Consider the following 12,820-nt stretch of genomic DNA (forward strand, 5'->3'; position numbering starts at 1 on the left):
CCTCATAAATTACTTTCATAAATCCACTTCAATCTCATAAGATTTGCAGGGCTATCCAAACAAAGGGGTCAATAAAAGATAATTAGATATTTGGATGTTTTATCTAATATTAAACCCACATTGTCTCATCCTATCTATTTTTAAAGTAGCAATGTAATAGTACAATTTTTTAACCTTTCCCCTGTTTTCTGTATGAAAACTCTCATGTACTCCTGCAGAAATAATGGAGATAACACTGACAACAGCAACTTGGGATAGTAAATCTAAAATGGCCTTAGCAGCCAAATATAATTTCACACAACTTTTGCATGAGTCTAGGTTTAATTTGCTTTACAGGACAGTTGGCCAAACAATGACATTTATCATAAAAATATCCTCTCCATTAAGCAAATCTCATTTTCCTTTCCAAAAGAAAATTCAGTGTATACTCTGAGCAGTCAGTGGCCCATTTTCAAGATCAGCCCACATAGATTTTTCCTAACAAAACAAAGCAATTCAGTTAAAAAATGCAGACCAATGTAATGACATAGTCATATTGCTTTTGGCTATGTTAACTTTAAAAACCATGCCAATTTCACAATTTTTCTTTAGGTTTTATTAGAAAAAAGCAGCAGATCAACATTACAATTCAGAGTCTAATCTAAATATGCACTTGACAATGAAGCACATCTGAATATGAAGTGAAAAAGGATTCCAGAAAACCTTCAGTTTTGCCAATCCTCTACACAAATCACGTATCTTTTCTTCTGGCTTTCTGATGACTGAAATCAAACAAGGAACAAAAGATTTATTGCTATGAAAACAAAACTGTAGTACAGTAGTAGAAGTCTTGGGCGCTAAAGCATACTGAAGTTAACTTAATCTCAAAGTGTACTTAAATCTTTTGTTTGGCCATGAAAGTCCATAAGCTGACTGACCCAAGTATGAATTGAAATGGCAGGTCTGGAAAAAAAGAGTTAGACAGCATGTTAACCTCCAGTTTTCAGACAGTAATAAAAAGATACAATTCCAACAGCCAAGAAATTAAAATTAAAAGGAAAGTGGATTTGACATTCAAGAGCTCAATTTATTCTTATGCTCATTTTGTTTGCGCCCAAAATAATTTTAGACTCACCAGGACAAAAAAAGTATTTATGGACTATCACACAATTGAAAAAGAGAAACAATTGCCTTTTGACTTGGTTATTTTCCCCCACTGAGGTATAAAATCTACATATAAATTTGATACTTCACTATAACAAATTGTACTTTTCATAGTTCTGCTTTAGTTTCATTAAACCCTGTTTACTTTTTGCTTTTAAACCACAAAATTCTTATGTCATGATACTGAATCTGGTTTGCAGCTCTCTCATTTATTTGTGGATCTATATTTAGTAGTCTGGTTACCACTGCTAACCAGGAAAAAAAGAATTCTTGAAACTTTCTTCATTACAACAGCACTTTCAGCAGAGGTTACTGATGTGCAAGCAAACTAAAACGATATGTAGCTCTTCAGAGAGACTATTTCATTGATTATGCTTCCACTGTCCAAAGGTTCTCTAAATTATTTGCTGGAAGAAACTCTTTCAATCCTGTAAACATCAGTGGGCACAGTTTCACTGCTATGTGTGGTAGTTTCACATCCTTATACAGGAAGGCTGGTTCACAGATACTGAGAAGCTGCAGGAGTTCTAACAGCTGAGGAACTGTGAATTCAGAAACTGAAGTTTCTTCTGTTGCTACTTAACAGCGTAGCCAAAGTATCAGCCGAGGTAGCCCAGTCAATCCTTGCTTTTCTTTAGAACCTCTCAGAATATTTCTGGAAGGGTGACATTGCGGAGCAGCCATTGCTGGGAACGGCTGCCAGTGCAGTCTCTGATGCTGGGTACCTGGCTGTCCTCTTCTGTGGCTTTGTCCAGGCACTGGTTACTGTTCACATGCAACAGGGTTAATTTCTTGAAGAGAAAATAAAAAGAAATTAGCTTTATAAAAATCACCAGGCATAAGGTAACCAAAAAATTTCTAGTTGGCATCAAAACTTTTCCACAGGCAAGTGGGAACTAGACAAGACCCTGTGGTTACTGACTGCAGATCCCAATCCTAAAAAACACTTAAATATGCTATATGACATTGTAGACACTAGAAGCATTGCTTTATGAAAACCAAAACAGTCTTAACTTGTAAATGATGCTCTTTGTCAAGCAACATCCACCATTCTTTAAATAGGGCTATACAGCTAGGGATCTTTGAAGAGTTAGAAATTACAGGTTGGTAAGATATACAACTTCAGCTATTAGTTATAATAGTAGCTTTTATCAGATCAGAATGAACACATTGAATATGTTTTCAAAACTACTTTTTTTTTCCCCTCAGCTGGGGACATAATACTGACCTTACACTATGTTCTTTCAGCACTTTTTGGGCTCTTTTTCAAAAGTATGTTCTTTTATGAAAAGAATGTGCAACTTCACCTAAGTGTATATCTTTTGCAGTACCTACTAATCCCTCTTATGCAATCTTTGGTTAACCACTCTATCTACACCTCAGCACTATCCTCATGGAGAAGAGATCCTCAGAGGCTGTATTTCCTGCCACTGTTCTACAGGTGCTCCTCAGTGCACCAACTTGCCTATGGTACCATAGGCATTACTACCTGTATTTCCTCTCTCATTCAGCAGCTCAGCCAGGGCAATGGGATGATTGAAAAGCCGTGGCTTTACGTGCACAAGTAGCAAAGGGTAATAGAAAAAAAATCAAATTCAAAAACCTGAGCACATCAATCTCCTGCACTCATAGAGGTGCTGAAGAATGAAGGAGGGAGTTGAACAGAGGAAGAAAGAAAAAAAAAAATAAACCACAGGAAAAAAAATCACTTAGCTATGTGGGCAGGAGTTCTTTTTAAGTGCCCTATAACTTTTTTTTGTGCTTTATTAGCCAGCTTATGTTCTGAAGATTATGCCTGGATTTTCTACTGACAAATTAAAGAGAAAAAACACGTATAACCAAATTTATGGCTGAGGATCAACAAAGGGAAGTCTGTGACAAGTACTGCAAGACGGATTATTGCATTTAAGTGTCTAAAGATGCATTTTTATTATCACTGATAAGGTAGAAACCTAATGAAAAGCACTTCCTCTTCAGTAAATCAGTGTAGGTGGTAGTATTATTTATATTATCTGCTTAAGTCAGGTAAACAAACTACATTAAAACCAAGAATGAATGGTCCCCAAGACTAACTTAATCCTGCAAGCCTTCAGCTTTCTTCAGTGTCCTGTCAACAACTGCTAGCAATGTGCAGAAATCCTAGCAGAAATCCATTGTCTTCTACCTTAACTGCCATCCTAATCACAAAATCATCATATTTGCTCTTGGTCTAAAAGGCTGCAGGCTTTGTTAACACCTCAGCTACAGTAGCAAGAGCATTTAGTCAGAAATAACCCCCACCTTGCTTTTTAATTAGTGAAATGACTTTTTAGTAGCTAAATATCTGAAAATTCTTTTTTAAAATAGTCACTGCAAGTACTGGCAAGATTCTTCATCCACAAATTGTCTCACAACTGTGTTTTGTAATAATTGATTTTAAATCAACAAGCTCGAGAACTACCTTTTTTCTAACTATCCATGACGTCAGAGTTCTTGACTGCATTACTCAATCACTAAATCATTTCTAGAGCTTGCAAATCAAAATAGTGATGAATTGATCAATGGACAATGATTTCTAGATCTGGCAGTTCAACATATGAACTTCAAAGTAAATTCAAACATTATGTAGAAGAGAGAGTATGATTTAAATAAAGGTGTTTTAAGCATCTATACCTTAGACATAACATTATTAGAAATGTAAAATCATCATCAGTTTGCAATGCTCCTTTTTTAATTAGACAAGTATTTCCTTTTAACTTTGTGCAAGACAAGTTACCAAGTGATACATTTGTCACCACATCATTATTTTTTCTTGCCCCAGTAGACACCTGGAATACTTCTCCATATTTGATCTGATTCTAACACAACACTACACTGTCAGATAATATTTCTCCAGAGGGTCCCAAAGCACATACAAAACGTTCTTCCAAAAGCTCCCCCAAAACTCACCAGGTAATTAAATCAACACAGATATCCACTGAGTGCCTACATAGTGAAATAGTAACAGAGGGAACATAATCCTGACTTTATTTCCTGTTTTGTCTGTCCAATAGTGGCCCACACTGGAATATGCTGCTCTGCAGGCTCATCTAAAAGCCAAAGTTGCCTCATTTTACAGTCAAAAGTCATTAGAAGACTTACCACTGGATCATATTCCCAAAGCTGATTTCCTTTTAGATGGTGGCACTTGAGCATTGTTACTGGGCCGTTAAGTTTGGATACATCTAAACACAAATCATCTGTTCGAATTTCTTTGTTGGCAGTGTATGAGAAAACCTAGACAGAAAAAGAATGAGAGGAACTGAAAAAGAACTGCTTCAATCAAAAGATTCCTCGAGTGGGGGGAAAGGGGAACATTTGTGCATTACTTCATTTATTCCCACTATTTTTTTTCTTTTGCTTCCTGTTCCCTTCATAATAGCGAGGCATGGAAATATTTTTAAATTTTTTTTGGAGGGGAAACAAGTATAAACACAGTCACAAGCTGTTCAGTCAAAATAGACTTTTTTGAATTTAAGATTGCTTGCTGTGAAGGAACAGGAGCATCCCCAAACAGAGGTAATCTCTGTTTATGTGAAAACAATTCATCAAGAATCATTAAGAAAGTAGAACGAAAAAACAGATGAAACATAAATCCCACAACTGACACCCAGAAAAAGATACATTAAAATATATTTCAGGCACAGGCACATTTGGTTCTGGTTTTTTTTTTTTTTTTTGTTTTTTTTTTAAAGTAACAACACCAATCAGGAGTTCTAACTAGAGTGCATCTAGAATGCATTTCCAAAGAACCTACAGGTGGTGAAGTCTAACTCATAGCAGTATTTTCCTCCCATGATTTTGTTTTTGACTTTAAAGTTGATCTAAAATGTATTGCAATCAGACCTGAAAAATATACAAGCAGAAACCACCACCAAATCTTCTCATGCATTTCCTCTTACAGGCACTTTCTTTAATGAGGGTTTCCTAAGTATAGTTTGAAGATAACTACTGAAAACATCCAAGAATTGTCCCAATGAGCAGTACTGTCTCAAATAATTCAGTACATTAAGAAAATTCCTTTTGAAAAATTGTCACCTGATTACCACCCATTCCATGGCAGTTAAAGATTCCAACTTTCTCATTTTCTTTTCTTGCCATGTTATCTAGACATTGATTTGTCTCCACATTTCTTATCTAGGAGGGAAAAAGAGCACATCACCAAAGGTTGATCTTTTTAGAACAGAATTAGGTCCTTATCAAACTACAGTGGCACCAGTTCTCCATGCACTAGAGGTTATGTGAAATAAATGATTCATACTAGCAATGAGGAATCATTGTCCAAGACTCAAACTCTCAAGCAAACACTCAAGCTACCAGGGTACAGAACCATGATTGTTTCTTTGCTTTCTTTGGGGGATCCTTCCACCTTGGGGGCACTTTTTGCTCAAAGATTCAGCTACAACAGAATGGATACAATTGAGTCTGCAGCCCAAAACCTTCAAAAGTATTAATCTCTATATCACTATACAGTAAGCAGGCGTGAAACCAAGTCTCTTGATAGCCATGAAGAAGCAGGCTCTGCTAATAGTGTTTCTTTTAAAATCAACAGTACAAAATCATTCTACAGAAAACTTGATATTTAGTTCAACATGACTTGTAGAGGAGAAGGTGCCTACTTATTTAGGACAGCATCATCTGTACTATTTCTATAGTTAAAAAGGTTAAAGAAAAAAGAGAAATGCTCAGCAAGGCTTAGGGGTCACTAGAATTGGCTGGTCACTGGTGAGGGTTCTGGGGGTAAAGTTCAGAACAGCTTTTAGGCAAAGACCTTGCTTGACCTAGTATAGCTTTTAAGCAAAACTTAACTCATAGTCTATGTACAGAATGTTATACAGAAAGTCATGCACAACTACATTTCTGAAGGAATATTTCTAAAGCCATTTATATGACATTTTATACTGTAGTAGAAAAAAAAGGAAAACATTCAAATTACAGTACTGTATACCAAAGTTCAGTTGTCTGCCCCACTGAGAAGCCAGATTTGTCATTCTACATGGGGCAGAAACACATGTGCAAGATACTTGAACTTTGCTGGAGACAACTTGCATGCACTGCTCAGTTCAAAACACAACTTACTGCACAATGTACTCTACATAGGGAAGACGAATATGAAAGATGAAATCTTACCTCTCCCAGAGAAAAGTAATGGCGTGGAATTTGGGAATCAGGATAAACATTCTCCAGGTACCAGGAGAAAGGCTTGCACTGGAGCTTGCGCCTTAGCCCAAGTCGTGACGATATGTCCCCATAATCAACTTTAGTAACTCCTGGAAAAAAAAAAAGGAATTTGTATTCATTGGCTGCCAAGAAATACCATTTAATTCTGCTTCATAAGAAAACCCATTAGTATAATTTACTACTTCCATGAAAGACTTTCTCTTTAAAAAGTCATCTCTATACAAAGGGGTTTTTGCTTAATATAGCACTATGAACGTATCTGTCAAGACCCGTGACTTCTGTTTCCACAACAGATAGGATCTCTACATCTGGGCTGTGCATGACAATTTCTTACCTGTGGTTTGTGGAACAATTTGAGTGTAGTTGCTTACTAAGTTAATAGAGGAGAAAGGCTGAAACCTTTTTAGTAACTAATGCCATTCTATCCCCAGTGGTAACTGAAGTGTCTATCTATGCAGCAAAACACAGCAGTCTCCTTCCGTGGAGCAAGCAGAATTCCAATTTAATTTATTTCTGTAAGCTAGGTACCACCTGCTGGACTCTTCATCATCTATCTAACTGCACAAAGAAGCAGGCAGAAAGCAGCCTTCATACAGAGCACTAAACCTTAAATAATTCAGAATTTGTTCAATATAACCGCAGCGTTTGCAGGAAGTATGTTCACCATTATGACTGTTATAATTTTTTTTTGTGGTAGTTTGCTTGCCTTTTTATTCCTTTGCTCCTCATTTATCAAAGTGCTCCTTCTTCCTGTATCTTCCCACTCCGTTATGGTTGCTTTAATTCCTTCTGAAAATTAATTTGTGCAAGTCCCATCTGCAGATGGGTTGAGGATGGTGTGCAAGAACAGTAGGTACTTTTGCTTCACCTGAATTAAGCACTATTGTAATTAATATTCAATAATAATAATAATAATCATCATCATCATCAATAATAGTAGGATAATTTCTACTTTTCAAGCATCATGTCTTTTTTTTCTATTTCCCACACCACACTCCATATCACACCCGTCAAATGCAGTATACTACCAAAACACTCAAACCAAAAAAAAAAGAACAAAAACTGGCCCCAGCAATTTAAATTCCCCTAACAGACTACAAATATGGCTCAGCTGGCCACCACACTACAGACCTCCAGCTGCACACATTTTTCAGAAATCTCTCCACTTGGAGGACTGCGATTTACCTCTAAAATTCTTGACCTTGGAAAGAGCTTGAGACATTTCTAAGCTGGCATACTGTGTATTAAATGGACTTGCCAGCAGATGGTGTCTTTCTACTCAATTGAGACAGATAATTGGATCAAACTTTAGCTAACTGTCTGTAAATGCCAATGAAAAACACAATATTCTGGAAAGAAAAAAAATGGTAGTCAGGTTTTTAGGCTTTTTTTTTTTTCTTTTTTAATGAAAGACTTCATTTTAATAAATATATTGGAAAACTACACTGGTAAGGGAACGAAAGCAAAGGAAACTGTGTTTGTATAGAATCCCAGAAAACTTCTGTCTGTGCTTTCAATTCACAGAACAAATCCCAGAACCAAGAAACACAAGACAAATTTAAAAACCCAAACAAACAAACAAACAAACAAACAAAAAAACAAGCCACAGAATGCTGCTCTATCTTCATGAAAGCCAATATTTGCTCTACAAGAAAGCAATACTCTCTCAAAAGCTGACGCAAGAACAGAAAGGTTCCGACCACAGCTAAGTACTGGATTCTTCATTTTTCAGTATGAAAAAGCAGCTGATGGATGAAATAGTTATCATGCCACTCTTGCAACAATCTTAAACACTCAAAACATACTTGGGTTGCTACACTGACCTCCCAAAACCAGCACTGTTAAGGCTTTGTCACATCACTGAATGGCAATAAGAATTAAAGTCACATCCATAAATAATTCAATGTAAAGTAAGACTTAATAGCATACAAGCAAGCTGTTTCTTAAAGTAGTTTTAAATGTCACCACACACAAAAAAAGTGCCAGTTGATTTTTCTCTTTCATTGTATTCCATTAAACCATTTTTATTCAGAAAGGTTTTCAAAAAATCCTCTCTGAAGTCAGGTCTGCACCAAACCATTCACAAGGACTACAGTTAGCAGCAGGTTGGCAGAGAGACTGAAGAGCACAACAGTTAGAGTTGTCCTTGAGGTGTCCTCTAGTAAGGCTGAATGATTCTTTTTCCAAGGTTTTGGTACCTTATCAATATTACTCTAAACCAGCTTGAGTATTTCTCTCCTGTGCCGTGCCAGTTACTTATGCGACTTTCTTTTGGGGAAAAAAGAATGTAAGTATAAAGCATACCAAAAATTAGGTACAGGTTTAAATCATTATTTCTCCACAGATCAGTAAAATTTATATGTATACCTACAACAGTGACATATAAGCTTCTACGGGTTTTGGACATTTGTTCAAAGGCTAAAAAACAAAAACCAAACTGAAAAATGTAAATTAGATCAGATTTCCTCTGAGGAGACAATTATGCCAGATTCCAAAGGAATCATGAGGAAGACAGTCATGTCCACTTGTTTTTTCAAACCTTTTGTCTATTAAAAAAAAAAAATTAGGAAAGAATCCTATAACCACAGAATAGTTTGGGTTGTAAGGGAGTTCAGGATCATCTCATTCCAACCCCTCTGGCAAGGGCAGGGACACCTTCCTGTACACCAGGCTGCTCAAAGATGCATCTAACCTGACCTTGAACATTCTCAGGGATGGGATATCCGCATCACACAAATCAGAAATAGTATTTAAGAAATCTTACAACTGTTGTCCTTATTTGACCATAACTATATTTTTCCTCAACCTCCCTAACCCTAATTACATTTAAAGGTTTGGCCCTCCCTGGTGATTCTATTTGCCACACAACTTGCTGTTAGCTGTGGGACAATCACATGCTTTTTTTTTCCACACACATGCTTAAAGACATACTCATAATATAAATATTGGTAATGCAAAAAACATCTACTTCAAATCATCCAGCCACACCAGCACCAGCCATGTTGCAACAGTTGTGCTATCCTCAAATTTTCAAGAGCTGAAGATTTCCTTGCCCAAGTTTAATGTGTGGCAATGTATTTATGCTGAACTCTTTTGAAAAAAAATAGCACGTTGTTGTCATCATGATTATAAATTGCTCAGTCATTTGCAAAAGCAGAGTATGAAAACTATTTCATCTAAATCTAGCCTTCTGATAAAAATAATATAACTTGTTTTTATTTAGTATTATGAAACTCTATAAGCAATAATTTAAAACCAATTTGAATAGCTACATTCTTTGCATTCTCAATTAATGCTAATAGGGACTAGTAGCTGAACACAAAACCACATGGAAACATTTAGTATGTACTTTGAACACAGGCTTAGCTACACTGCAAGATGTGGGCTCAGTCCCTCCTCTGTCATCACTATCAACCATAAATAATGTTTTCCATTTCCAGTCTCTACATACTGAACCTTGACCTGCTGTGCCTGGCTAGAGCCCAGGGCGTGCAGTGATGAGATACGAGGCCTACAGATCCAATTTTCAGCATGATGCACCCCTGTCTCTATCTAGGTGACTCCAGCTCAGCTAATTCCACAGTGCTGTCTTTTCAGGCTTTCTGCCAGCCCACTTAGTCCCAGGACAATACACCTTCTGGGTACATCCCAAAATATATCTGAGAATATACCCTTCGGGGCAAAGCTGACCAGCTTAGCGCTTTGCAGCTGCTGCTGCCAAAGGGACAGCTTTCCCTTGCTCACCTTCAGATTCCTGCTGTACCTCCTGTGCTGACACAGATTCTAACTTAACACCAGGGAGCCAGCCCACAGGAGAAATAACCCTGACAAATCCAGAAAGTCATAGAAGCAGTTGATGCAGATGAAGGATCAGCAAGTGAGGGGAGGTGAAGCCCTATTACCTTCCCTACAAGCACACCTGCCATGAAAAGCAAGCTGTGAGACAGGCATCACCATCTCGTGAAGCCTCCTCATCCTGGACAATACAGCCTAATCTTTTAGTCTAGAGAGAGTGATGAATGACCAGCACTAGAAATAAAGAAGTGGCAGAGTCCACAGAAAGAATGACTGGAGCCAGGAAACAGATTATTCACATGCTGGATTTGTTTTCTGAAAGCCGAAGAGAAAATGGTCTGGGAAACAGGGCCCTGGTGTAACACATGACTGCGAGGAAAGCTACCAGCTAATGAGAAAGGCCTGCAGCAGTGCCTGTACTGCTGGGGAGAAGAGCTGCTGCCTGCAAAGAGCCAGGCTGGATTCTGGCTGAGCAGCAGCTGCAACAAGTCCCTGCCCAACCTCCATCTGTACCTAACCACTCCAATGCAGAGGGATGGCTTCTAAAACGCACACAAGCTTAATACAGACAAGTAGCCGTTTCTACTGGGTTATACTTATAAAAGAAGGAAAGAATTACAGCCTTACTTTTCAAGAGGGCAGCTTTCCATTTAACTACATTACATCAATAGTAGAAAGTCTCTTGAGTTCCTATCATTCACGCAGCAAGACTTTTTTTTCCCAGACAACACAGATTACATTAAGTGGGAAAGCTACCTGAGAATCTTACATTTGCTTTGCTGGATGAATCCCTCTGTGTTTCACTATCTTAGGGGAACAGAAAAGAAAGTATAAAGGAGGAAACAAGTGTCTTGTTAGCTAGGCTCAGTGATGCTTGTCAGTATATTATCTCCTCCAAAATCCAATTTTTTGCATCCATATCAACTAGTGAGAAAAATCCTGGGTGCACAGAGGATTGCTTGTTTTCCTCTTTCATCTGCACCCAAGGCTTGCAAACCAGCATCAGCCTAAGAATCCTCACCTTGCTCCTTGCAAGGGCTTGTGACACTGTCACAGTAATACTGAAAGTACACATTTGTACTAGCAAACAGTTTCACAGGCTGCACACTGTGTTCTGCCTGAGGATTACTACACCAGCATTCTGTAAGAACTATACATTTAAATTTTTATATTAGAAGGATATCTGGAAAAGCTAAGTGAGCCAAGCTAGCAGAGATTCACTGAGTTCATAAACAACTAATGCCCACAAGGGACTTACTGAAACTTGTACTGATTCTATTTGCTGTCAATGGGCAAAATCACAGTCTGCAACACTCAGCTAAGATTGGAGATACCAGAATTACAAGAATAAGCTGTTTGTGAAGTTCCCAAAATAGCAATCCTTGTTAGTTAATATCTACTGGCTCTCACAACTTACATGGATTTGGAAGGGTGAGAGGCATGAGTGACTCTGAGTACATTTGTGTGTTCACTCTCTGAACAACAGGTTTTCATCAGAGCTAAAGAATGACCCACAGTACTGGGCATTCTCCTCACAGCCCCAGGCAACAAATCAATTTCAGAATAACCCAATTTATTCAGATACAATATTATCCTATTCTCGAGACACTTGAAAATTCTGGCATCGAACTTCAGCGCACGGTCAATACGGTCACGGAGACACAAACGAGAGCGTGTGACAGGCAGCAGGTGCAGATGCTCTAAGAGCAGCCTGGCCAGAGCACATCCAACAATCACTCAGGCCATTAGCATACAAATTATGCAGACATGCATCTTTTGAAAGGAAAGAAAATATACAGTACAGTTACAGATAATTGCTTAACTTACTTCTACCATTTCAGAATTTTTACTGTCTTTGGACAATGCATGCATATTGTACAGTACCGCAATGCTATGAAAGTCCTATCAAAAAAACCCAATCCTACAAAATTCAGAGTATTTTGTAGCTTATGCTTACCACGCAAAATGGAAGGCATACAGTGGTGATATATAAAGTAACAGAGCCTTATCATGGCTTATCAGTAATTTACATTTTTAAAAGAATTTGGCTCTTTTTTATAATTAGGTCTTCCTGCAACTTTTAAAATCTAGCTTGACATGGATGCATAAGAGCAATCTTTACCAAAAAAGACTGCACCTATTTATATATAACTTTTCTGAATATTTCTACATGCTCATGTTTGAATTCATAATGCTGTATTAATTACACAACAGGGCAACAACAATAAGCTGTTAGCTTCTGATTTCACCTAAAAAGCTTTGAATAGTAGCAAGACTTTTTCTTAATTAAAAATCTTACACAGTCTCATTTGAGTAAAGCATTCTTTTAAGACAAAACCACCGTGAATCTGCACTGTCAGTTGCTTTCACATGCATCTGTAAAACCCATAATCTAAAATTTGACACTGTTCAGACTCATACAACATTGTAATATAGCTTTTAAATGTCAATAGTAATGTAGGTTTAATAAGCAGGTCAAAAGGAAATACTAGTTTTAAAGAAATTTCTTTGGGAAAGCAGATGCAGCATATAAAACTACCACTCGATACACAAAGTCTAATGTCTCAAGTATTTAGAGAAAGGTTGGCTGTTGGTACCTGAAGGTTGTCTTTTTATAAAACAATAAAAATAACCTCAAGTTGAAAGTAATAATTCAATATTTCCCAGGCATCCTTTCTTCTCC

The 12,820-nt window shown here is 37.4% G+C and overlaps 1 protein-coding gene across 1 annotated transcript in view; it reads right to left on the reverse strand.

Annotated features, from left to right (window-relative positions):
• Positions 1-572: 572 nt before the first annotated feature.
• The window catches only part of GALNT1 (polypeptide N-acetylgalactosaminyltransferase 1), an 87,826-nt gene continuing 75,578 nt past the window's right edge, over positions 573-12,820 (reverse strand). Inside the window, exons 10-13 of the mRNA XM_053956750.1 lie at positions 6,292-6,431; positions 5,200-5,298; positions 4,264-4,398; positions 573-1,934 (exon numbers count right to left, since the gene is read on the reverse strand). Of these exons, the coding sequence (XP_053812725.1) occupies positions 1,788-1,934; positions 4,264-4,398; positions 5,200-5,298; positions 6,292-6,431 (521 nt within the window). The 3' untranslated portion in view covers positions 573-1,787. The remainder of the gene's footprint in view (positions 1,935-4,263; positions 4,399-5,199; positions 5,299-6,291; positions 6,432-12,820) is intronic.

The sequence above is a fragment of the Vidua chalybeata genome, chromosome 1 (genome assembly GCF_026979565.1).
Source record: "Vidua chalybeata isolate OUT-0048 chromosome 1, bVidCha1 merged haplotype, whole genome shotgun sequence".
Taxonomy (NCBI): domain Eukaryota; kingdom Metazoa; phylum Chordata; class Aves; order Passeriformes; family Viduidae; genus Vidua; species Vidua chalybeata.